Genomic DNA, 26,967 nt, shown 5'->3' with positions numbered 1-26,967 from the left:
TTTTTCAGTGCAATAATAGCAATATTAATTTTAAATAATAATAATAAATTGCCTGCATGTCTCAAAATAAACCAAAATTTTATTTCTTTATTTCCAGTATAAAACCAACAAACATTTATAAAGAAAATAAAGAAAAATAAAGAAACACTGATAAAATGCCCCTATCTATAACCTTTTTTTCTATATTTACAACTAAATTTTTGTTACAAAATTATAAAATGCATTTTTAATACATATTTCCCCTGTTGAATGTAAATAAATATGACTTCCAACTAAACATGACTACTCACTAACATTTGCAGACTGACCCTCAAAATCAAAGCAATTTCCTCTTGTCGTTTTCCTCCACAGGAGCTCTTTGGCACACAGAAGGGTTATTTAGACGAGGAATTAGACTACAGAAAGCAGTCTCTGGACCATGCACACAAGGTAAGAACTGAGCATGTTTTAGAGCAATCCATGTGGTTTATTTGTCCAGCACTGCAGAGCTCTGATACTCTGTTATAACTCACAGTTTTGTCTTCCTGCGCCACCTGCTGGTGGCTTTCTGTATTACTGCCCACACCCTGTCTCTGTTTCTCATCTTACTGGTTTCATCCAGAATAAAAGAAATAATAATCTGATAAAATAAGAAATTATTATTCAGAAGTGAATTGTAATCGAGTCATTTAGAATCTTGTGACATTATTGTTATAAAAGATTTTACTCTTTGAGGATTGTCATTAGATGAAATAGTTTTTCATGTTTATTACATATTTAATTTAATTCATTTCAATGACTTTTTTTCTATTTATATTATTATTTATTTATAGTACTGATTAAATTATTATTATTATCATTGTTAGTATTATTATTATTATTAATAATAATAATAATAAATAAAAACTTTTTAAGAATTTAGAATAGTTAAAATAGTTTTTATTTAATTTACTTTTATTCTATTCTATTATTATTTTATTTATAGTACTGATTAAATTGTTGTTATTATTTTTATTAATATTATTATTATTAATAATAAATCAAATCTTTAAATAGTTTTAAATTTTATTACATTTTTTAATTGAATTGAAATAATTTAATTTACTTTTTTGTTTTCTATTTCTATTATTAAGTTATTAATAGCACTGATTAAATTATCATTATTATTATTATTATTATTATTATTATTATTATTAATTTGTGGCATTATTTTTATAATATATTTAACAGTTTGAGCATTGTCTATGGATTGAATATTTGTAATATGAATATTTGTTTTAAATATCAGTAATATAAATGACTTTTATTCCTTGTTTTTTCTATTGTTTTATTCTATTTTGTTTTTCTTTATTATTATTATTATTATTTTATTATAGAAATTATTAAAATAATATTATTTATAGTACTGATTATTATTTTATTATTATTATTATTATTATTATTATTATTAAATTTACTCCTTTTGTAGGATCTAGTGGTGTTATTATTTGATGCATTTTACTGTTTGAGGATTGTCGTTGGATTAAATATTTTTAATTTTAAAAAGAATGCTTATTTTTTCTATTATTATTATTATTATTATTATTATTATTAAACTGACTGCTTTAGTAGGATATTGTGATATTTAATATTTTTACATTTTTTTCTCGTTTTTATATTATTATTATTTTATTAATTGTACTAATTTAATTGACTCTTATTCTTATATTTATAATACTGATTAAATGATTAGTATTTATTATTATTATTATTATTATTATTAATATTGTTATTAATATTATTATTAAACTCACTCCTTCAGTGAGATATTGTAATGTTATTTTTATAATATATTTATTATATTTATATGATATTTATATTTATATATAATATATTTATATTTATGCTTGAGGATCGTCAGTGGATTAAATATTTTTTTTAAATGTATACTTATTTTTCTATTATAGTTATAATTATTACTTTGACCCATTTGTGACGTTATTTTAATATTTTTACATTTTAAATATATTTTAATGTTTTTTCTATTATTATTATTATTTTATAGTTCCAATTTTGTGATTATTTTTTATTATTATTATCTTATTATTAACTTTTAATGGATTGTTACATATTTTTAAATCTTTAATACATTTTATGCTTGTTTTTTCTGTTGTTGTTGTTGTTGTTGTTGTTGTTGTTGTTGTTGTTGTTGTTGTTGTTGTTGTTGTTGTTGTTGATGTTGTTGTTGTTGTTGTTATTATATTATTATTATTATTATTATTATAATGATTTTTTTTTTTTTAATTAAATATGACTTTAATTTCACTTATGACTAGATTTATTCAATACATTTGCAGGTAGGTCCTCTGGTACTCTGTTATAAAACAATCACGCTGTTACTCTGTTAGACTGTTGTCCTCAGAAAACACAGTTTTGTGTTTTGTCGCCCCCTGCTGGTCAAATTGTGTATCTCCGCCCACATAATTGATGGATTTTGTGTGTGTGTGCGTGCGTGCGTGCGTGTGTGCGTCTTTCAGCGTATCCTGGAGCTGGAGGCGATGCTGTTTGACGCTCTGCAGCTAGAGGAGTCGAGCGGGAAGGTGTCAGAGCTGCTGAGTGAACAGGACCGGGATTCTCTGAGAGGAGCTGTGGATCAGTGGAAGCGGCAGGTCTTGAGTGAATTACGAGAGAGAGACGCGCAGATACTGAGAGAGAGGATGGAGCTGCTGCAGCATGCTCAAGCGGTACACCATTACACAAAACACTTTAATCATATCTATCTACAGTATGTATCATATATATGTATTTATATATTCAATTCATTGAAATTCAATGAAGTTCAGATTGGTTCAGTTCAGTGTGGTTTCATTTTCACTGCTGAAAGTCCAAACACTGAAGAGCAAATCCATCGATGTACAGTTCAAGTCAGAATTATTAGCCCTCCTGAACATTAGTCCCCCTGTGTATTTTCCTCCCAATTTCTGCACTGTGAAACCCAACAGTAAACTTTATCAAATGAAATGAGTGTAGTTAACTCAAAATTGACTGAAAGTTAATTCAACTCATTTGAAAAGTGTTTTGTACTCTGTGTTGAAGGTAATGAGTTAATTAAATACCTCATTACTTTAACTTAAATGGAGTAAGTTCACAGTACTCATATAGATTAGTTTTTTAACTCAAATGGTTTGTAACCGATTGTCAAATCGTTTTTTCTCAAACAGTTTGGGTTGCCTTAATATATATATATATATATATATATATATATATATATATATATATATATATATATATATATAAAGTCCAATGTGTGTGTGTACATTGGACAACAGTGATTGTGCTGTGGCCAATCAATTAAATAATAATGTATTTATTTAATTAATTATTTGTCTTATTATATCCATTTACTGTAAAAGAAAAAAATATTTAATAAAACAAAGAAAAAATCTTTGATAAAGTCTTCATGTTCATGTGTGTGTGCAATGAATTGGTATATATATACACACAGTTGAAGTCAGAATTATTAGCCCCCCCTTTGAAATTGTTTTCTCTTTTAAATATTTTCCAAGTAATGTTTAACAGAGCAAGGAAAATTTTCACAGTATGTCTGATAATATTTTTTCTTCTGAAGTCTTGTTTGTTTTATTTCAGCTAGAATAAATGCAGTTTTTCATTGTTTAAAAAAACATTTTAAGGTCAAAATTATTAGCCCATTTAAGCTATATATTTTTTCTATAGTCTACAGAACAAACCATCAATATACAATAACTTGCCTAATAACCCTAACCTGCCTAGTTAACCTAATTAACCCAGTTAAGCCTTTAAATGTCACTTTAAGCTGTATAGAAGTGTCTTGAAAAATATCTAGTCAAATATTATTTACTGTCATCATGGCAAAGATAAAATAAATCAGTTATTAGAAATGAGGGGCTAATAATTCAGGGGGGCTAATAATTCTGACTTCAACTATATCTATATATATATATATATATATGTATATATATATGTATATATATATATATATATATATATATATATATATATATATATATATATATATATATATATATACATATATATATATATACATATATATATATACATATATATATATATATATATATATATATATATATATATATATATATATATATACATACTATATATATATATATATATATATATATATATATATATATATATATATATATATACATATATATATATATACATATATATAAATAACATAATAACATAATAACGTACGATAACAGTCCAAAAACTAGCACACACAAATGTATATGTTATAGAAAAAATGTAATATAAATTTTAAAAAGAAAAAAGTCAAGAGAAGCAAAAAAAAAAAAAAAAAAGTAAAACTTTAGTTGAAATTTTGTTGTTTGTAATTTATTTTGCTATATTTTTCTTGAATTTAATTGTATTATCTTTCAATTTCTAAAAATTTCTAAAATCAATTTCTAATTAATTTCTAAAAATATTATTTTAATAAATATACCTGTTTAACAAATCTTTTTAATTTAATTGAATTTTTTAGGGGATTTTCACCTTTAATTTTGGATAGGACAGTGGAGGTTACAGACAGGAAAGTATGGGAAGCAGAGAGAGGGGAAGGGTTGGCAAAGTACCTCGAGGCGGGAATCGACCACGGTGCTCTATCTCAGCAGACTTAACCACTAGCCTATTGGTGCCGACAAATCTGTTTTATTTAAATGCACCTAAATACATTGCCTATATTCACTGAGAAATGGATCGAAATATTCATTTTCAAAATGGCGTGTACTTAATTATGCTGAGTACTGTTTGTACTACATACCTAATAAAATGAAATGTTTTTTTGCAAATATTTTTGTAAGCTTTGCCTAATGTACTATATTAGCCCTTCACTACACTGTAACAACACTAGAGGTTTGATCTGTTTTTCTTGCCTGAACAGAGGATAAAAGAGCTGGAAGAGTGGATAGAGACACAGAAACGACAGATAAAGGAACTAGAGGAAAAGGTAATCACACACACAATTCATCTGTCATTTTCATCTATCAGGTCAGCACAATCTTTTAAAATCTTCAAGATATAAAATGCTTTGTCTGAATGTAATGTTTATTCTCTTCTTCTTGTTCTGTTGTGTTGTTATTTTATTTCTTTTTTGTCTTTCGTTTTGTTCCCGTGTTCAGTTTTTGTTTTTATTTTTGTTCTTTTCTTTAGCCTTTATTCTTTGGTCGTAGTTCTTCCAAAAAGCAAGACATGGAGTCATGCGGCTCAGTGGACCATGGTAAATCTGGACAGCTTTCACTTATATCCTGTCCTCTTTATCCTCACAGCGGACATTTAGTGCTTGAAATTCCCTTTACTGAGAAATGATTTTTTTAATGTATAATTTTTTTCAGTAAGTTGACCAAATTAGTCAAATGTTGTAGGCATTTTTTAACCCCACTTAAACAAGTTAAATTTTTTAAAACTGATTCGTTTTACAAAAAAATTAAAATAATATGGCACAAATAAACAAAAAACAGAGGTCAATGCACTTTAGAACAGCAGCTCTTCTTTTTCTAAGAATGTGCAGTTACATGTTTAACTTTCAGAATGTGAAAGACATTTATGTGTTACAGAAGATTTATGTGGATGGATGGATTGTAAGACATGGATATATGGATGGATAATTGGATGGATTGATTGTTTGTTTGTTATGCACATTGATTGATGGATGAATGGATGGTGGGATTGATAGACATGGATGGATGGATGGATGGATTGATTGATTGTTAGACATGGATGGATGGATGCATGGATGGATGGATTGTTATGCACATTGATTGATGGATGAATGGATAGGGGGATTGAAAGACATAGATGGATGGATTGATTGATTGTTAGACATGGATGGATGGATGCATGGATGGATGGATTGTTATGCACATTGATTGATGGATGAATGGATAGGGGGATTGAAAGACATGGATGGATTGATTGATTGATTGATTGATTGATTGATTGATTGATTGATTGATTGATTGTTAGACATGTATGAATGGATGGATTGATTGACTGTTAGACAGATGGATGGATGGATGGATGGATGGATGGATGGATGGATGGATGATGGATTGATTGATTGTTAGACAGATGGATGGATGGATGGATGGATGGATGATGGATTGATTGATTGTTAGACAGATATATGGATGGATGGATGGATGGATGGATGGATGGATGGATGGATGGATGGATGGATGGATGGATGGATGATGGATAGATTGATTGTTAGACAGATATATGGATGGATGGATTGTTAGACAGATGGATGGATGGATGGATGGATGGATGGATGGATGGATTGTTATACACATTGATTGATGGATGAATGGATAGGAGGATTGAAAGACATGAATGGATGGATGGATGATGGATTGATTGATTGTTAGACAGATATATGGATGGATGATGGATTGATAGATTGATTGGTTGTTAGACACATTGATTGATGGATGAATGGATGGTGGAATGGATGGATGGATGTATGGATGGATGGATGGATTGATTGATTGATTGATTGATTGATTGATTGATTGTAATACACATTGGTTGATTGATGAATGAATGGATGGTTTGATTGTTAGACACGTTGATTCATGGATGGATGGATTGTTAAACATGGATGGATGAATCGATGGATTCTTAGACACATTGATGGATGGATGGATTGTTAGACACATTGATGGATGGATGGATTGTTAGACACTGATGGATGGATGGATTGTTAGACACATTGATTGATGGATGAATGGATAGGAGGATTGAAAGACATGAATGGATGGATGGATGATGGATTGATTGATTGTTAGACAGATATATGGATGGATGATGGATTGATAGATTGATTGGTTGTTAGACACATTGATTGATGGATGAATGGATGCTGGAATGGATGGATGGATGTATGGATGGATGTATGGATGGATGGATTGATTGATTGATTGAAATACACATTGGTTGATTGATGAATGAATGGATGGTTTGATTGTTAGACACGTTGATTCATGGATAGGTGGATTGTTAAACATGGATGGATGAATCGATGGATTCTTAGACGCATTGATGGATTGATGGATTGTTAGACACATTGATGGATGGATGGATGGATTGATTGTTAGACATGGATAGATGGATGGATTCTTAGACACTGATTGATGGATGGATGGATTGATTGATTGACACATTGATGAATGGATGGATGAGTTCCTAACTGTTGTGTTTATGTTCAGCTCACAGGCCTCAAGTGTTCTTCTGCCTCAGAGGAGAGTGACACACACACACAGACTCTCACACATAAACACTCTCACTCCAGCGATCTCTTTTGTGCCGATCTTCTGTTGACAGTGACTCTGGAGGATGTGGAATATGGTGCTCTCTCTCTTGTGGACTCAAACTGTTTTTATCCTCCTGATCTTGTGACCTCTGTCTGACCTCTCTGCGCCTGGAATTTAAGGACTCTTAAATTGAAGCTCTCTCCTTTCCTGCTAAGCAGGTGGTGCTGGCGGCTGCTTCCCTGTGGAAGCCTGATGGATAGAGAGGTGTGTGTAAAACCCTTCCTCACACTGTTTACACTCCGCTTCGGCTCCTGGTGGCCCGTCTGGTGTTTGCGTGGTGGCGTTCGCCTCTTCTGTGCATTGGTACAACTAGAACTCAAAGTTTAATCCTGGAATTAAATGTATGTCTGGTTTTCTAATGTACAGGAGCAGTGTTTCCAATAAATCTCTCAGAGGAAGACTGAAAAACTAAGATGTTTCTGAGTCTTTTTCTGTTCAATGAAAACAGTGGATTCTGAAGTAAAGCAGTGCCCGCATCAAACCTGAAGTAAGCTTGATTTGTTCATACTTTTGAATATGATTTACTTTAGGTCCATGTTTGGTTTGTATATAATGTGTGTTGAGGAGATTCACCAGATGAATCCATCATTTAAAAACCCTGGAAAATAAGATGCCATAGACGTAGATTTACTTTTATTATTTAGCAGACACTTTTATGCATAAGAGTGACCTAAAAATGAGAAATAGACTTTATTTTTGTAAGATCGTAAATAATATAATTTTATCAATTTATGTATTTATAACATATTGATTATTGTTGTTAATATTATAACATTAAATTTATGCCACTTGTTAAATACAGACAGAAATTTGTACTATTATATTATATATTATATTGTATACATACAGTTGAAGTCAGAATTATTAGGCCCCCTGTTTATTTCCCCTGATTTTTTCAACACATTGCTAAACATTTCTTTGTCATGATGACAGTAAATAATATTTGACTGTATATTTTTCAAGACACTTATATACAGCTTAAAGTGACATTTAAAGACTTAACTAGGTTAATTAGGTTAACTAGGCAGGTTAGGGTAATTAGGCAAGTTATTGTGTAATGATGGTTTGTTCTGTAGACTATCGAAAAAAAATTAGCTTAAAGGGGCTAATAATTTTGACCTTAAAATGGTTAACAAAAAATTTAAAACTGCTTTTATTCTTGCCGAAATAAAACAAATAAGACTTTATCCAGAAGAAAAAATATTATCAGACATACTGTGAAAATTTCCTTGCTCTGTTAAACACCATTTGGGAAATATTTAAAAAAGAAAGAAAAATTCAAAGGGGGGCTAATAATAACAGTTAATAATAAGCTAATAATAATAAATAAATATAGTTCTGTCTGGTTCTCGAATCTGATTGGCTGATAGCTGTGCGATATTCTGCAATATTAGAACCTTCTGTATTACTCCGCCTACAGAGTGACAGCAGATCAATAAACTCACTACAGTTTGACAAATATTGCAGCTGTTGGACAACATAATGTACTTTTGAGGCTTTTTTTAGGTGAGAATGTGCAGTTTACTAGTAAACTATGCAGTTTATTTATAAGGATTGTGCCTATTTTAAATGGTTATAATTTCGGAGAGACAGCGCCATCCACAGGATGGTGACAGAGACCGAATAATAAGCCCTTAGAGGAGGAAAAACTCAGCGTAATTTTAACCTACAGCTGATCAGATCATTATAAAACTGGTTAGGGACATTCTAAGTTGATCGCTCTCTTTTGTATGTTGCCGTGCTGTATTTATACCATAGTAATTGTAAGGTATTGAGTGTGAGATGGGACCCGCATATTAGGAATGTATGTATTTTGTGTTGCCCACTCTTTGTATAATCCTGACTTTTTGGTTGGCCATCTGTAATCTGGTAGTAATCTGCTTCAACTTTTTTGGGGTTAATTATTGTGATCTCCTGATTGCAACAGAGAAATACTGAGAAATCTTTGTAGACTGATGGCATTTCATGCCGTTCAGCCTTATAATCTTAAAATGTGAGCAAAATCACCAGTTTTGTCATTCAAATACTAGCTCTAAAGTGACGTGTGTGGAGTAGCAAGGGTTTCTTCTGTTCTGATGTCAGCTGCAGATGTGAAGAAATGGTGGAAGAAAGTAGTTCCTCATACAAAAGGGTTTTTAGACTCCTCGTTTGATTTTCTTTTTTTATATACACGATTTTGCCATCAAACTGTTGTATAAACACAATATCACACTCGTAGCAGTGCAATGTGACTACTGTATATTGTCACCGATAGGACACTAAGGCAACGCACGCCTCCCACCAGTGCCAATATACAGCCACATCGCACTGCTACTCATGTGATATTGCTGTGAGCGCTACCCACTGTGCCACCGTATCATTTAAATTTATAAAATATATTATTAGAGGCTCTTTTTTGAATGCAGTAGTCTTTAGAAAGCGTTACAGAGCATTTTAAATAAATTATAAAATAAAAATTATATAAAAATGAGTTTGAGTTGTCAGAATGTTTTAGAAATGTTTTGGTGTCTTAAAGTTCATATTAATAAAAAAAAGCCTTTTAATAAAAAGTTGAACCAATAGTGAGCCTGTCTGATCAGCAGAGTTGGCTATTTTAGATGCAAAACTAACAAACATTCATGAGAACCTGCCATAAGAACCTGCCATGTTGCAATGCTCATATACTTTCCAGTCTGCTAAACTTTAGCTCTGGTGTGGACGATAGAGATAGTGGTAAAATCTAGGTTTTCTGCCTCCGGCGGCTGCTTCCATCTCACTCTGTTACATCTGCAACTAAGAAATGCCACAGCCTTAAAATCAAAGAGAAAGCCGAGAAGCGGAAAGCTCTGGAATCTGGGCTGTGGCTTACAGATACACACCAGTCCTTCATGTTTTCAGAAGTAAGCAAATGAAAAGTAGATGTCTGCACAATCACGGCCTTTGAAGCTTCTGCTCGACTCCTTCACTACAAAACATGAGGGAAACCCATTTTCAGCATGATTGTGGATGTTCAGTTTAAAAAAGCATTTGATTTGTGAATGAATGATTATGGTTTTTGTCTGTTACGGTTGTTGTTGTTTTGTTTTTTTTACACTCTATTAATTTAAAATTAACTGAAACAACACAATTCTTGAGTTTTTTTTTGGGGACAACTTAATTATTTTTTGTTCAAGCCACTTAAATTTGTAAAAACTAATAAGTTAGCTTAATTCCTTCATGTTGTCTTAACACAAATCGGTTGTGTTGAACTCAGCATGTACATTTTACAGTGTAAAATTACTACCTTTTTGGGTGAACTATCCCTATAAGTGGAACATTCGAAAGGTCAAAAAATTCTCCAAAAATCACAGCTGATAGTTGGGACTTGAGTTTGCAAATGTACAATCCGATGTCACATACATCACCACACTATATTGTTAAGGATTCAAGATAAAGAGCCTATAGTCTCATCCAAAAACAAACTAAAGTCCTGTCTAATTTTTTTTATTATTATTTTTACACTGCTGTCAGGAATACTTGATTCTGACTGGTCAGCAGTGTAGTGCTAATTACTGAAAAGAAAGTTACTTCATTCAAAAAGTAACTCAATTACTTTATAGATTACTTACACCAAAAAAGTAATGCGTTACTGTTAAAAGTAATTTTTGAGTTACTTTTCCAAAAAACATTTTTAATGCTCCTATTAATGCCCTTATAACATCACTTCAGTGTTGCATGGAGAATACACTGTTGACCAACTTCACAGTTTTAATTCATTTGCATCCTCTTAACTAACTTAAGCAAAAAGTAATCATTAAACACACAAATTTAAGTCAGACCAAAAGCACAAAAATAAAGAATATAAGGTGATAAACCAGCTGAATCATATATTCAGAAACAAACGAGCAAAAACTAAAATTGCTCCAGCATCATAAAAGTTTGTATTTAACCCTAAAACATGTTCCTTCACAGCTTAAGTATAAAAACTAGCAACAATATACAACAAACACCAAACCTTTATGAAATAAATAGATAAAAGTAATCTGAATTATCATTCAGAATCAATTTGGTGAAACTCAGCACCAAAACAAACTGCTATTATAGACAACCATACATTTTATGGATCTTAAACAACAGAACAGCTGCTGAAAAATAAATTCTATGAGCAATTTTCAAACTAACCACAAAATTAAACATGGTATGTGAGCAATTTACAGAAAGAAAGCTGTGTATATTCCGTGCAAAATCTGCTGTTGTATAACAGCGATTAAAATACCTAAAACAATTTAAAAAATAAATCGCAGCATTTTTCTGAGCAATACAACACTATAAAGTTAAATAATGTGTTCTGAAATATATCAGAAATGTGTCACTGTGTCTACTAAATTAATCAATTTTGTTATACAGATAACACGTGTGCTTATTTATTCAAAACAACAGACATAGTAGTATCAGTAATAGTAATATAATAATAGTAACGTTAATAGTCTCTTGATCACTCGACTTGACTAATTTACCAAGTAACAGACAAAGGCATCATATTGAAATGATAACAGAGTTACAATATTTAAAAAGTAATATGTTACAGTATTACCTACTTAAAGTAATACCGTTACAGTAACGCATTATTAGCAAAGCGTTATTGCCCAACACTGCTGGTCAGTCGCGACATTCCAAGATATGTTATTCCCAAATAACAATTGCTAATTAACACTGGCTCATCTGAAACCTTCAAATCACCTTGACTGCAACTGAATAGGGGAATTACCAACCTATGTCACACATGACGTCACACGGCTTCAACCGCGCATATTGGTTGGAAAAAAAGACCGGTTGCAATAACAAACATGTCCTGTTGTGCGGTAGGATGCCAAATTCGATCCAAAAATAAGTCCAAAAATAGAAAACTTAAATTTTACTGTACACCTCACTGCTTTTAATGCCAACTGCAGATGTCTTTGGCTAACAGCCATCAGAAGAGCTGAATGGAGTGAGGACCTAATAAAAAATGCTGGACTCTGCAGTTCTCATTTTATATCGGGTTAGTTCACGCTATGCTGAATCACACACATTACTCGTTTTTGATTGCAGCAACGATTTCAGCAAAAACTGTTACAAATGGTTAATTAAACTGTGAATGCTTAGAATGAAATGTAAAACTCTTGAGTTCACACACCCTGCCCTACAGGTGCAGTTGTTTTGTTTGTTGATGATTACCCAGGCCTTGTACAGTTCTGTCTTGTTTCCTTGTCTTTGGCCAGGCAGAACCTCGGTTTTTAGCGCTCCAAAGTTTAAGATAGTTGTATATTTCGGGCTGGATGCTTGGCCATTTCGGCTTATCCAATGTCCATTGGGAGGGTGCTATCGCAAATGGACCTGTCAGACGAACGCCGCTCACTTTAACGTTAATTTTGCCGAATAACTGTGCTTATCACTGGGTGACAAGCTGTTATAATACGCTGAAAGCATTATGTTAATATATATATATATATATATATATATATATATATATATATATATATATATATATATATTATATATATATATATATATATATACATATATATATATATATATATATACATATATATATATATACATATATATATATATATATATACATATATATATATATATATATATATATATATATATATATATATATATATATATATATATATATATATATATATATAATGTGTTATCAATATAACTTATCTCTATTGCAACAACAAACTTTGTACCGCATGTCATTCCATTAATGTAAATGCTAGCGCTCCCGATTTTCGCTGCATGCGCATCCTGAATGTTTACTTTATCTTTACTGGTTTACTGAATGTTTACAAACCGGTTATTCGTCTATACATTCATATCCATATACAGTATTTAAATCCACATACATATTTATATACTTGTCTGTCACACCGCAGTTTTTGACTTTTTGGCATAGTCTTCAAATGCAGGTTAGTAGCCTTTATGGGTCATTATATTGTTTCGTTAGTGTCAGCCTTGCATGTTTTGACTGTTTGGCGCCATCTTGTGACTACAGATTATTGCATGCTTCATCAGCTTCACTCAAACGGCTTCGTTTCTGTGAGCTTTCGGTTTAATTTAGGAATTAATAAGCTATCATGGCTCACAACAATGTTTTATGTCTAATTTGTATGTTTTGTGGCAGGTAGACATGTAATAAGCGGGATAAAGTACATCCAGGACGGTTGTTTTTGCATAATAAAGCGTTTCAGTCTCATACAAAAGTGCTCTGCTTCGTCATAACAACCCAGCGGATGTACATTATCCCTAACTTAATATTTTGAGGAAAATGTTACACAACAAAGTTTCACAGTTTATTCTGTCGATTTATTACAGGAGGACACAATAACACACAGAGGCTGAGACTGAGCAGTGAGATCTTCTCTTCAGTCAGGTATGAACAGAAGTGAATGGTATCTCTGTTATAGATTAGATGAAATGCTGGCCCCGTTTCCTCAGGCTGTTCTTAGTCTACAGCTATTGTGCTTCTCTGTGAACCATTCAGACTGTAAAGTGTTTAATGCATTCGCTGCCAGAGGCGTTCATTATGGGCCATGGATTGCTCGTCCTTTGGGCCTCTTCAAGCCTCCAGATGGGCTTTCCCAGATCACCACATGCACAGATGAGGCCAGACACAATGACACTGTACATCTGCAAGCACTTGCTGCATTTAGCATCTGTCTGTTTAACAAGTAATGTAACATATGTGCCTATAATGCAATTCATGAGTCAATCAATTGCTGATGAAGGATTAGACAAGACAAATGACTTCTGAATGAAACATGTTTTTGAAGATTTTGCTTCTATCTATCTATCTATCTATCTATCTATCTATCTATCTATCTATCTATCTATCTATCTATCTATCTATCTATCTATCTATCTATCTATCTATCTGTCTGTCTGTCTGTCTGTCTGTCTGTCTGTCTGTCTGTCTGTCTGTCTGTCTGTCTATCTTATCTCTCTGTCTGTCTGTCTGTCTTTCTATTTATCTATCTGTCTGTCTATCTATCTATCTATCTATCTATCTATCTATCTATCTATCTATCTATCTATCTATCTATCTATCTATCTATCTATCTATCTATCTATCTATCTTACTGTCTGTCTGTCTGTCTGTCTCTTTGTCTGTCTCTTTGTCTGTCTGTCTGTCTGTCTTTCTATTTATCTATCTGTCCATTTATCTATCTGTCCATCTATCTGTCTGTCTGCCTGCCTGCCTGTCTGTCCGTCCGTCCGTCCGTCTATCCCTCCGTCCATCTATCTATCATCTATCTGTCTGTCTGATGTTTTAACCAAAAATTACTCACAGTTATTTATATGATGCAAAAAGTAATGTGTATATATATATATATATGTGTGTGTGTGTGTGTGTGTGTGTGTGTGTGTGTGTGTGTGTGTGTGTGTGTGTGTGTGCATTGTGTGATTTATATATTCTTGTTGATTTTGAAAAACAAATATTTTGATTTAATGAAATGGTAAATATTTTGGTACTATGTTAAAAGTGTTATGCATTTTTATTAATGTATTATGTGTCTTAAATGTCATATTATCCTTTCAAAATATTACAAATACTTTCAAATCATACAAATACATTGCAGTTAAATATTGTTACAATAAATATTTAAGTATTAAGATTATTACTACTATTATTCAAAATTTATTATGCACAAAATAATTTCCCTAAAAGCAATACAAGGTGCTGACTTACAAACCTGTTATAAGTTAAACACCATTTTATAATCTGATTTAAGATGCAGTCACTTGCATTTTTATGTAATAAAGCTGTAATAACCAGAACATTGAAAATAAAACAGACAGGTAAATGGATAGTTAGACATCTGCATTAAGCGGTTTTTGTAGCTTATTCTATTTGCACAATCTTTTGTGAATGACATGATCTAAAGATTTTTGATTGAGAAGCAGGACTTTGTATTGATCTTCTCTGCTGGAGTGTTCAGCACCACGCATCCCTGGACAGCTCCCCTCTCTCTAAATTGCTTTATTATCATGACAAATGTTTTGCCAAAGCATTTATAGTTTACACTAAAACAATAACATAGTAAACACAGTAAATAGTAATATTAAAAAATAAAATCAGAATAAATCAGAATAAATCAGAATAAACTGTAGTCAATCAACGTTTTAGGATAAAACAGTAATAATTAATAATAATAGTCAGTATATTTACAGTGTTTCATCTCTCACTCAAATTCAAATGTGCTCTATTGCCATGACCAATGTTACAAATGTATTGCCAAACAATTTACAATGTTTACATTAAATAAAATGAATATAGAATTACATAGTAGTAGGGAAAAATAATAATGCTGAAATACACAAGTGCTGATTCTCAGCATCTAATGGGACTGTTGAACTGATAACTTGTGGCTGCAGCATAATAATAAAAGTAAATAAGTCAAGTAAAATAAAAATAATAAAAAATAGTCTAATAAATTGTACACTTCACAATCAACTTCACAATAACTCTCTCTGTGTGTGTGTGTGTGTGTGTGTGTGTGTGTGTGTGTGTGTGTGTGTGTGCGTGTGCGTGTGTGTGTGTGTGTGTATGGTTTTTGTGAGCTCATCACTGACGTTTTTTTTTTCTTTTCGTCTCTCTGTTTTTGTGACAGGCATCCACTAGTGAGATACACTCTGTTTTTTTCACCGATTAGATATTAATATTTGTTAATAATAATTAATATATGTGTTTAATAAGTACACATGTTGTTATTATTATTTTACTTTGTGAATTCAGTGTAAATGACTTCAAATTTGGAGTAGAATAATGCTTTGATGCGTCTGATAGTTTGTGCAGTGGGTTAGAAAGTGTCTTCACCTCTGCTTGGTTGGTCACAGTCACACACACTCTCTCTTTCTCTCTCTCTCTCTCTCTCTCTCTCTCTCTCTCTCTCTCTCCCTCTCCCTCTCCCTCTCTCTCTCTCTTTCTCTTTCTCTCTCTCTCTCTCTCTCTCTCTCTCTCTCTCTCTCTCTCTATATATATATATATATATATATAAGCAACTATATAAGCAGTTATAAAGTTTACATAAAAAATAAAAGAACATACACATATAATAAAAACACAGTAAACAGTAGTAGTGGTAGCATATATACATATATACATATATACATATAATAATTAAATTTAAAAAATGTAAATAATATATCATATTATTTAATATATATTATTATTGTTCAATATATATCATTCATATCATATTATTAATTTATAACAATAAAAATAGATCAGAATAAACTGTTCATTTAACAATTAACATTTTAGGATAAAACAGTAATTAAAAAAATAATCAATATATTAATAATGATTTAATTATAATCATCTATGTGTGTGTGTGCGCGTGCTTCTCTCTCTCTCTCTCATTCTCTCTCTCTCTCATTCTCTCTCTCATTCTCTCTCTCTCTCTCTCATTCTCTCTCTCATTCTCTCTCTCTCTCTCTCTCTCTCTCTCTCATTCTCTCTCTCATTCTCTCTCTCTCTCTCTCTCTCTCTCTCCCTCTCTCTCTCTCTCTCTCTCTCTCGCTCGCTCGCTCGCTCGCTCGCTCATGTCACAAGAGTCTCTGTAAGCTGAAAACTACAGGTCCAAACATTCCTCAAATCCTCTCCCCAGTTCCTCCGTGCACTATGTCTGAGAGAAGACTCCTTCCCCGGGATGATGACCAGGGTTCCCTGCTGTCCAGACTGGGCACCGACAGCCCCAAACCCCGAGTCAAATTCGGAGGAATGTTCTGTAACATCGAAGGGGCTTATGAGAACAAAACCTTAAATTTTGAGTCGTACAGCCCGAGTTCAGTGAGGAGGAACCCTGGGGGACGAGTGGACGACCAGAGGGACAGTTTCAGCGACACGTCCAGCATCAGTGAGTTCAGCAGCGCCAGCCACGCCGCTCCCAGCCGAACTTACGCCGGCGGGTCACGCGCACAGACGCTCGTGCACACCATCGGAACCGCGCGCGTGCACAACGGCAGACGAGAGGTAAATTACTAATATTTTTTAACAATATTTTTATTTAGATGTACACTGAAAATGTTTTCATTTAATTTACTACAGTTACTTTACTACCTTTTTAAGGTAGTGGCAAACAATTTGAGCTGAATTTATGCAAATTAAGTTTGCATATACTGTTCAACTTAATTTGCTTGTTTTAAATTTTGCATATAAAGTGTTTGCAACCACTTAAAAGGTTAAGTAAATATAATGAACCCCTTTTTTCAGTGTGTTTGTTCAAACTATTTATTTAAACCAGCTCAACCCTGTTCTTGGAGATCTACCTTCCTCCAGAGTTCGGCTCCTCTGATCAAACAAACCTGAATCAGTTCATTAGGCCCTAAACAGCACTTGATAATTACAGACAGGGGTGTTTGATAAGGGTTGCAACTGAAATCTGCAGGAAAGTAAATCTCCAGGAACAGGGTTGGTCACCCCCCCCCCCCCCCCCCCCCCCATTTAAACTGACCAATTCTTGATTTTATGGGAGGGACAACTTAATTGTTTTATGCTCAATCCACTTAAATTTGTAAAAACGAATGAGTTAACTTAAGTCCTTCATCTTGTCCCAACACAAATTTATTGTGTGGAGCCCAGCATTTTTTTTTTTTTTACAGCGCAGGTTGTTTTATAGTAACAGGTTATTCCAGATAATAAAACATTGTCAAGAAATATTTTTATATATATATATATATATATATATATATATATATATATATATATATATATATATATATATATATATATATATATATATATATATATATATATATATATATATATATATATATATATATTCATATTCATAGAAGGCATGCACCAGATCATTGTTTGACCATAGTTTGGAAATGGGGAAACATGAAGGCAAATCAGTGTCAAATTAATTTATCTTAATCTGTTTACTGTTATTACTGTTCATGCTACTCTACTCTCAACTGACTACAGGTTTAAGTAGAGAGAGAATTCCACCATGTTTGTGTCAAAATGTTTGTGTCATTTGAGATAGATAGATAGATAGATAGATAGATAGATAGATAGATAGATAGATAGATAGATAGATAGATAGATAGATAGGTTGACAGATAGATAGGTTGATAGATAGACACAGACAGTCAAGCAGAAATCTGAAATATTTGTTAATCATATAATGAAAATATGTAATATACCAATTAAAATTAAATGCTATAAAATCATAAAAATGTTGACATTCCATGAACCTGAGATATGAAGTAGGCTATTAGTTAAGAGTTGCGGCTGGAAGGGCATCCGCCATGTAAAACATATGCTGGATAAGTTGGTGGTTCATTCCGCTGTGGTGACCCCCGATAAAGAGACTAAGCTGAAAAGAAAATGAATGAATGAATGAATGAATATATAAAGTTGCAAGGAATATCTATAAGAAAACTTTATTTTAAAGGTGGACAAATATTTCAATAGCCCTAATTAAGCTATAATTGTTTCGCTTTATTATCATTTTTTAAATAATGATATGTAATTTTTAAACAAAATGTTGTTGTTTTTTAACTGGGTTTACATTTGTCTAAATCCCTTTCCCAAACTTTTAAAAACAATCAAATAACATCGTACAATTTTAGTTGCGCTCTCAGAAATAAAAGTAGCCTACAAATGCTGTCACTGGGACAGAAGCCACCCTTTCAAGAGTTACACACACCTTTGTCTCTAAAGTGCCCATATTTATATCTTAATAGATATTAATGCCTAAAAAGTACAAAGTAAGAGTTCTTGAAATTTTTAGCTAGCTAACTAATATATTTACATGTGATTTGAGGTAGACTAACCAATATGGACCCTTTAGGTACACATGTTGAAAAGAAAGTACATCCTAATAACAGCTTTTATTTTCTGATAGTAGTTTAGTTCAGAGATCCCCAAACTTTTTAGCCCGTGACCCCTAAAATAACAATGCCAGTGACTTAGTGTTGCATGGTTTACCGGTACTATGGTATTATCGCGATACTATGGCTCCAAAATTACGGCGGTGCCACTGTAGTTTGTAAACGGTAGTATCGTTAACGGTCTATCTACAAAAGATAATGTTGCATGTGGAAAAGTCACTAAAATGCTCACTCGTTTGTGCAACAATAGACCATTTTATTTGGATAGTCTGTGGAGCTTTTTAAAGTTGCAAACTGTGTAGAATCCACACCTTTTATTGTTCTTTTGTAGTTATTAGTTCTGAATCAGTTCATTTCTGTTCCTGCCAATATGATTTAGTTGCTTCAACAACCGCGACAATCTCTTTAAAAGAACGACTCACAAAGTGACATTTTGAATTACTTTGCTTTGTTACCTGATGAGACTGTAAAAAAATAGATGAAAAATCCAAAATAGCAACAGAAAACATTAAAACAAATTTTGACCACTTCATAAATCCTAATTTTGTTGGCAAAAATGCTCTTTTATAACAAATTCCATTTGGTTTGTATTTTAATGTAATTTTGTTGGTCGGTTAATTACAAAATAAACAAGAAGAAATAATAAATTTTAGGTAAAGTGAGGTGCAAATAATACTGTTTGAAGTTATGTTAAGTTTATACTCATGAATTCAATTCAAGTAGGCCTATTAAAACATAGAAATCTAGTATTTTTGTCAATTTTCTTTATAATTTGAGTTATGAATTACAGTATCGCAATACTTCATGGGATCGTGAAACTATAGCTGGTATAATATTGTAAGAATAATTAATGGTATCGCGACAACCCTACTCGCTACCCCCACATTTCTTGGAGGTATAAATATCCAAATGTTGCGCACATAGCAATAGGCCTATATAAACACAAGCATATTGACAACACAAAATCATGCAACAGTCTAACAATCATATAACTTTTATAGTCATTTATTAATTTATTTAATTATATATTAACCTCAGCTAAAGAGACTGGTGGACACAATATTTTCAGCACAAGTCTATTATTTAGTTTAATTTTGGAGACCGCTCAGAGATCATCCTCAATGTTCAGTTGTGGCCTGTATTTGTTTTTAATGTATTTGATTGTCATAAAGGTGTCAGAAAGTTTAACTTGCTGCTGTAAAATCATTCTGCTGCAGCTGACGCTATTGCTGTATTGTTAATCTGTCGTAAACACGCCTATCCAATGAAAAAAAAAGTAATTTAAAGCCTGATACCTTTTCATTTGCATGTTGTTGTTTTTTTAATGTAACTATTAACCACTATTTTTATCTTCTGTGGGTTGTTGTAAAATATGGTAATTCTAATAGTTTAATAAAATTTATTTGACTTTTGGAAATCTATAAGGGACCCCCTGCCATTGTCCCCCGACCCCCACTTTGGGAACCACTGGTTTATTTGACCAGCTATAAATAAGTTAAGCTTTTAATGTTTTTTTTATTGAAAATAATAATAAGTTCACCTTTTAATTTGTTTCTTTAAAAACTAATGAAATGCTTAAAGTTTATTTAAAAATAGATCAAATAATAAGTTTACTTTATATGTCACCATGCTATCCGAGTAGGCTAAAATACCGTATTACAAACATATACTGCAAACTCTCTTAGTGTGTTGTTAAATCCAATCTTTCAAGGAAATCCAAAATATTACATTGTTTCAAGTATTTATTAGCCTGGACGTAGAGTTGTTGTGTCCGCCTCGCCCCTCTCTGTGTGTGCGGGATAGTGTGTGAATATAAAGCAGCAGATGGTGAGCGGGCACAGACGGAGGGTGGGGTCTCCGCGGGGCTTTTGTCTGTCTGACTATTGAACCCCGGTATTCCTAAACTAAATTACAACCCGGTCACCGACACCCGTCCACGTGCGCGTGGCCGCGTCGCCTTTATTCTGACGTGAGCGCAGGTCCGCTCATCATCATCATCACCGCCGCCGCCGATCCCCGGGAATCAAAGCTGCTCCGCCGGTGCCATGTCTTTCCAAGCCAAGAAGAGCAACCCTCGCGCGACGGTAAGACATGCTAGCGATTAAAACCCGAGGCCACGGGCGAATATGATGCCGGTTAACCTAGAGTGATGATGATGAAGATGATGATGGTTTATTGTGCAGTCATGGGTGAGCCGCCGCCGGCAACAACCAGCTGTCCTCCAAACACACCGACAAGGAAGCCGGTTAACGTTTACGAGCCGAGCTAATGCATTAAATCATGCGATAATTGTAAGAAAACGATGTGTGCGTGCTTTAAATGTGTTTGCTTGGCCATGGCGGCGCCTTATTCCCGGTGTCCATTGTGTCTTTTATTCATTCACGTCGGCTCATTTCGGAGCCAGTTATTCTGTCATTTCGATAATAGGAAATACGCCGTTTGGCTTTATTTCTTGAGCAATATAGGTCTATCCACCGCCCAGGTCAAGCACATTACGTAAATGTCTTGAGTTTTGCGTTCAAATCTGTTCCCTGGCCTACAGTACATGTGTCTGGGGGCCCAGCCCATCAATACTGGCCCCTGGCTAACATTATAGAGAGCATTTAGCAGAATATAAAAGACAGCTTTACAGTTTTAATGACTGTATGGCGATATATAAACTATTCGGAGATATTCTGCTTTATATTTAAACCTGGAAAAATGCTAATGACGGTACTGACAGCCCACATGAAGAGAATAATTTGACCCATATTATAGTAAAGTGCATTATACATTATAGTATTTACTACACTTATTAAACGCTGTATCATGATGTTGTTTTAACAATAGTAAACTGATAAACTGTAATACATGCTGTAGTATACTATAGTTTTTACTACATTAAACTGTGGTGTATTGTGCTATAATATACCCTGTAGTTGTAGAGAACTACATAATGGTGTCATTTGTTTATAATATAGGTGTTACTATAGCAAGTAAAGAATTTCCACAACAGATTCACTCATATACTTTACTATAGTATAGATCAAAAACAATATAGTACTATTAATTTGTATTTTGTTTATGCGGGCGGGCACACAATGACTTCTATTGGCCTTTTCAACAAATCTGCAGAAAGAACCGCAACACATGCACCTTAAAAAATGCTGGGTTATTCATTCATTCATCCATTCATTTTCTTTTTGGCTTAGTCTCTTTATTAATCAGGGGTCACCACAGTGGAATGAATCGGCAACTTATCCAGCATATTTTTTATGCAGCGGATGCCCTTCCAGCTGCAACCCATCACTGGGAAACACCCATACACACTCTCATTCACACACATACACCACGGACACTTTAGCTTACCCAGTTCACCTTGAAACACTGGGACAAAACACAGGGAGAACATGCAAACTCCACACAGAAATGCCAACTGACCAGGCCGAGGCTCGAACCAGCAACCTTCTTGCTGTAAGGCCATCGTGCTACCCACTGCTGGGTTACTACAACCCAATTTTGGGTCAAATATATAAAATTCCAAAATATTGGGTTAAATTCTGTTTTAAAATTCATTTATTCATTCATTCATTTTCTTTTCGGCTTATTCCACCTTAATCAGGGGTTGCCACAACGGAATGAACAGCCAACTTATCCAGCATATGTTCTACGCAGTGGATGCCCTTATAGCTGCAACCCATCACTGGGAAACATACTCACACTCCCATTAACACTCATACACTACGGATAATTTAGCCTACCCAATTCACCTATAGCGCATGTCTTTGGACTTGTGGATGAAACCGGAGCACCCGGAGGAAACCCACGCCAACATGTGGAAAACATGCAAACTCCACACAGAATTGCCAACTGACCCAGCCAGGAGTCGAACCAGTGACCTTCTTGCTGTGAGGCGATCGGGCTACCCTCTGCGCCACCGCATAGCCCTGTTTCAAAATTCTGAGTTAAAATAAAAAAATGTTTTAAAAATAATTATAAACCTTTTTTAAATACATATTTGGGATGAAATAACCCATTTTTTAGGGTGTAGAAAAATCTGTTTCCCATCAATAAATTTTAGGAATTGCCTTCTTAGACAAAATATTCATAGTAAATAAGGCAGTGTAAACATTAAGATGCATATGTATACAGGTTAAAGATATAAAGGGGTTTTCAAGGATAGAAGCATTGGGTAATACAGCTTTAATTTTTTCCATACGTTAGAATGTATCCTGCAATACAGAAAAAGAAGGGGGAAAAAACTGCAAATGCTATTCACATTTACCGAAATAATTAATTGACAACATATCAAAGCACTTGGATCACAGTGCAGCCTCAAACCACTGGATTTTGTCAGGAAAATGTAGACTGATACTGATAGAATTTTATTTTGCATATATATATATATATATATATATATATATAATTTTTTTTTTTTTTTTTATAATAATTTTTAGGACATTAAGTATCGAATTAAGTATTGATCCACGAATTGAACTATATTCTTGAAAAAAAAAACAAAGCGCATTTTTTTATATATTAATTTAAAAAGTGAGCTTATTTTACTACTTTCCTAGAGTTAAACTGTTGAGTTTACGTGGCAGCACATTCAGCTTAGCTTAGCATAGATTATTGAATCAGATTAGACCGTTATCATCTCATAAAAAAAAAAAACTCAAAAAGGTCAGGTACTTTTCCTGTTTAAAGCTCGACTGTTCTGTAGTTACATCGAGTACTTAGACTGATGGAAAATGAAAAGTTGCTGTTTTCTAGGCTGATATGTCAAGGAAGTATACTCTCATTGTGGCGTAATAATCAAGGAACTTTGCTGCAGTAGGCGCATTAATATTAATCTGCTTAATATCGTTGCACTGCTGAAGCCATAGTAAACAATATACCTACAGAAGTGTCAAGAGTCAAAACGTTTTGGTCATTTTTAAGCAAGATGCTAATATGCAAAGTACCTCGATCCAGGAATTAAACTCGGGTCGCCTGTAACACCATAGATCTACAGTATGTGTGGACACACTAATCACAACTCAAGATATCACCTATATTTTGACATTTTATTTTTACAAATGTTATTTGAAACATTAAACTACACATTTATGACTCGATATTTTAGTTTTATATGCATCAATTTAATTCACATTCAATTTAATCCATATGCATTATCAACGACACATTACAGTTCATCTTTTAAAGTTTGCAGTGTATTCTACACCACTGATGATGATGACAGTAAAAGGCTTAATAAGCCGAAATTCATCCATGTGCACAGCAGGAGCGAGAAAACCCAGGGAAGAGCGCTGTTAGCACGGCCAAATTGGATCCAATTCCCTTCCGCACAATTTGTCATTTCTGTCTGACGGCTAGCGTCCCCTGTCTGACCCACATTCAGTCAAACCATACACTCAGCATAACCTTCATTGCTTATAAACTCTTGAACATAAAGGCTCTCTATCTGTGATGTTAAGAGTATCCATGGAACTTTTCCATTGCACTAAGGATTCTTTTAGTTTTTTTAACAATGTTAAAATGTTCAAATAAATGGTTGTTTTTAAGAACTGTTTGCTAAAAGATCTTTTCTATGTGAAATCGCTTAATTTTTAAGAATTGCGATAGAAATAATGCATAGTCATTTATGCAAGGCATACTATTTAATTATAAAAGGCTCTGGATGTTGACTACTGTAAGATGAAGGGTGGTTCTGGTGGTGTGTGCTGCATTCTAGACCCCTCGCTGTCTGTCTTGTCTGTCCTCAAGCAACATTGTGGCCCAGAATCAGAAATGCTTGGAGGGGATTTTGGCATTGCCAATGATGGGCCGCCTGTGGAAGTGTCACACTGCATTAAAGTGAAGCACTCTGGGTTGCACACCAGCGTGGCACAGTTGTGGCAAAACAAGCTCTAGCGAGATTCTAGATTTCATTTCTTTGCTTCAAAGAACACTTCACATTTTCTCAACTTTCTCAGAGTTAAGCAGCAGAGTTTTACCAGTTTTGAATCCATTCAGTCGATCTCCGGGTTTGGTACCAGCACTTTTAGCTTAGCTTAGCATAGATCATCCAATCGGATTAGACCATTAGCATCTCTTATAAATGACCAAGGAGTTTAGATAATTTTTCTATTCAAAGCTCGACTCTTCTGTAGTTATATCATGCACAAAGACAAACAGAAAATGAAAAGTTGCTTTTTTCCAGGCTGATAAGGCTAGGAACTATACTCTCGTTCTGACATAATCAAGGATCTTTGCTGCAGTACAACAGCTGCAGCAGGCGCAGTGTAATAATATATGTAACACCATTGTGCTGCTACAGCCATGGTACACAGTGTAACTACAGAAAAGTCAAGCTTTAAATTGGAAAATTATTGAAACTTTATTCATGAGCAAGATGCTAATGGTCTAATCTGATTCAATGATTTGTGCTAAGCTAAGCTAAAAGTGCTCCCGCCAAACCCGGAGATCGGCTGAATGGATTCAAAAATGGTAAAACTCATCTGTTTATTTCTGGGAGAACTGTAAAATGAGTCTATTTAAAAACAACACTGCATTAAAGTGAAGCGCTGTGGGTTGTACACCAGCATTGGCAGAGTTGTGGCGAAACACCCTTTCAATTCATTTAACTTCTTTGCTTAAAGAAACACTCCACACTATTTTTTTTGTGGGCTCAATTTACAACTTCCTTAGAGTTAAACAGCAGAGTTTTACCAGTTTTGAATCCATTTAGTCAATCTCTGGGTTTGCTAGCAGCACTTTTACCTTACCTAAGTATAGATATTACCTAAGCATCTCATTCAAAAATGACCAAAGAATTTTTAGTTAATTTACCTATTTAAATCTCAATTCTACTGTAATTACATCACGATGGAAAATTGATGAATCACCATGATGGAGTTGTGGGGCTAAATTCCCCTAAAAAACCCTAGCAGCGCCCCTGCTAGGAACTAAACTCCTCTTTGGGCATAATAATCAAGCAACTTGGGCATAATAATCAAGCATGTTATTGATCTGCGTAACATCATTACACTGCTAAAACCATAGTACACAATGTAACTACAGAAGAGTCAAGCTTTAAATAGGTAAATTATTTCAACTTTTTTTGAGCGAGATGCTAATGGTCTAATCTGATCCAGTGATCTATGCTAAGCTATGCTAAAAGCGCATCGCCAGATGCAGAGATCGGCTGAATTGATAAAAAATGGTTTTTATTTCTAGGAGAGATGTAAAATGAGCCAAAAAATAAAAATGTAGTGTTCCTTTACCCTTGTCTATTTAGACTTTCATCTCATAGTTAAGTTTTGAGGTTTTGGCTGAGATTGGCACTGTCTAACAGCTCCGTGAATGATGTTTCATGCTTGGTCGCCCTAACAAGGCCCAGTTGCCTGGCACAGTTTCATGACATTGGCATTGTTTCATCTGGACACACTGTAACTGGCCTTATTATTTGGAAACGGTGCAAAAAAAGGCCAGTGAAAAGTGTCACTCCTTGATATGCATTCAAGCAAAACAACAGCAGTCATGCGTGAATAATGGAGAAAGGAGAAGAGCGTGGTCACAGATGAGTGCAGTTGCCTGTTATCTTGCTTCTGTATACTCTACCTCTGTCTGGGGTTTTAAATGTCTGTTTTTTTGTCAATGATTTAATCTCTTTGATTAGCTTCTTGAAGAAATGGGAGGATTTGCATGCATTATACAGCTCTTTGTGCTCTTTGATATCGCCGTACAACTACAACTGAAGCTGTCTGGAACTGGGTCAATCAAATATATGATTAATATTTGTTGGTATCGC

At 33.6% G+C, this 26,967-nt stretch overlaps 2 protein-coding genes across 3 annotated transcripts in view; both read left to right on the top strand.

Moving 5' to 3' along the window:
- The window catches only part of jakmip3 (Janus kinase and microtubule interacting protein 3), a 93,117-nt gene extending 85,680 nt beyond the window's left edge, over positions 1 to 7,437 (top strand). The window contains exons 23-27 of the mRNA XM_056469791.1: positions 352 to 429; positions 2,496 to 2,702; positions 4,910 to 4,975; positions 5,179 to 5,245; positions 7,351 to 7,437. Coding sequence (XP_056325766.1) covers positions 352 to 429; positions 2,496 to 2,702; positions 4,910 to 4,975; positions 5,179 to 5,245; positions 7,351 to 7,436 — 504 coding nt within the window. The 3' untranslated portion in view covers position 7,437. The remainder of the gene's footprint in view (positions 1 to 351; positions 430 to 2,495; positions 2,703 to 4,909; positions 4,976 to 5,178; positions 5,246 to 7,350) is intronic.
- A 9,540-nt stretch (positions 7,438 to 16,977) lies between these two features.
- Positions 16,978 to 26,967, top strand: part of dpysl4 (dihydropyrimidinase like 4) — a 36,989-nt gene continuing 26,999 nt past the window's right edge. The window contains exon 1 of one of the 2 annotated variants that reach the window (XM_056469792.1): positions 16,978 to 17,328. In XM_056469792.1, the coding sequence (XP_056325767.1) occupies positions 16,978 to 17,328 (351 nt within the window). Of the gene's footprint in view, positions 17,329 to 21,068; positions 21,281 to 26,967 lie in introns of those variants that run through there. The other variant, XM_056469793.1, reaches the window with a different exon arrangement.

The sequence above is a fragment of the Danio aesculapii genome, chromosome 12 (assembly GCF_903798145.1).
Source record: "Danio aesculapii chromosome 12, fDanAes4.1, whole genome shotgun sequence".
NCBI classification, from domain to species: Eukaryota; Metazoa; Chordata; class Actinopteri; order Cypriniformes; family Danionidae; genus Danio; species Danio aesculapii.
This window is presented reverse-complemented; position numbering and strand designations above follow the sequence as displayed.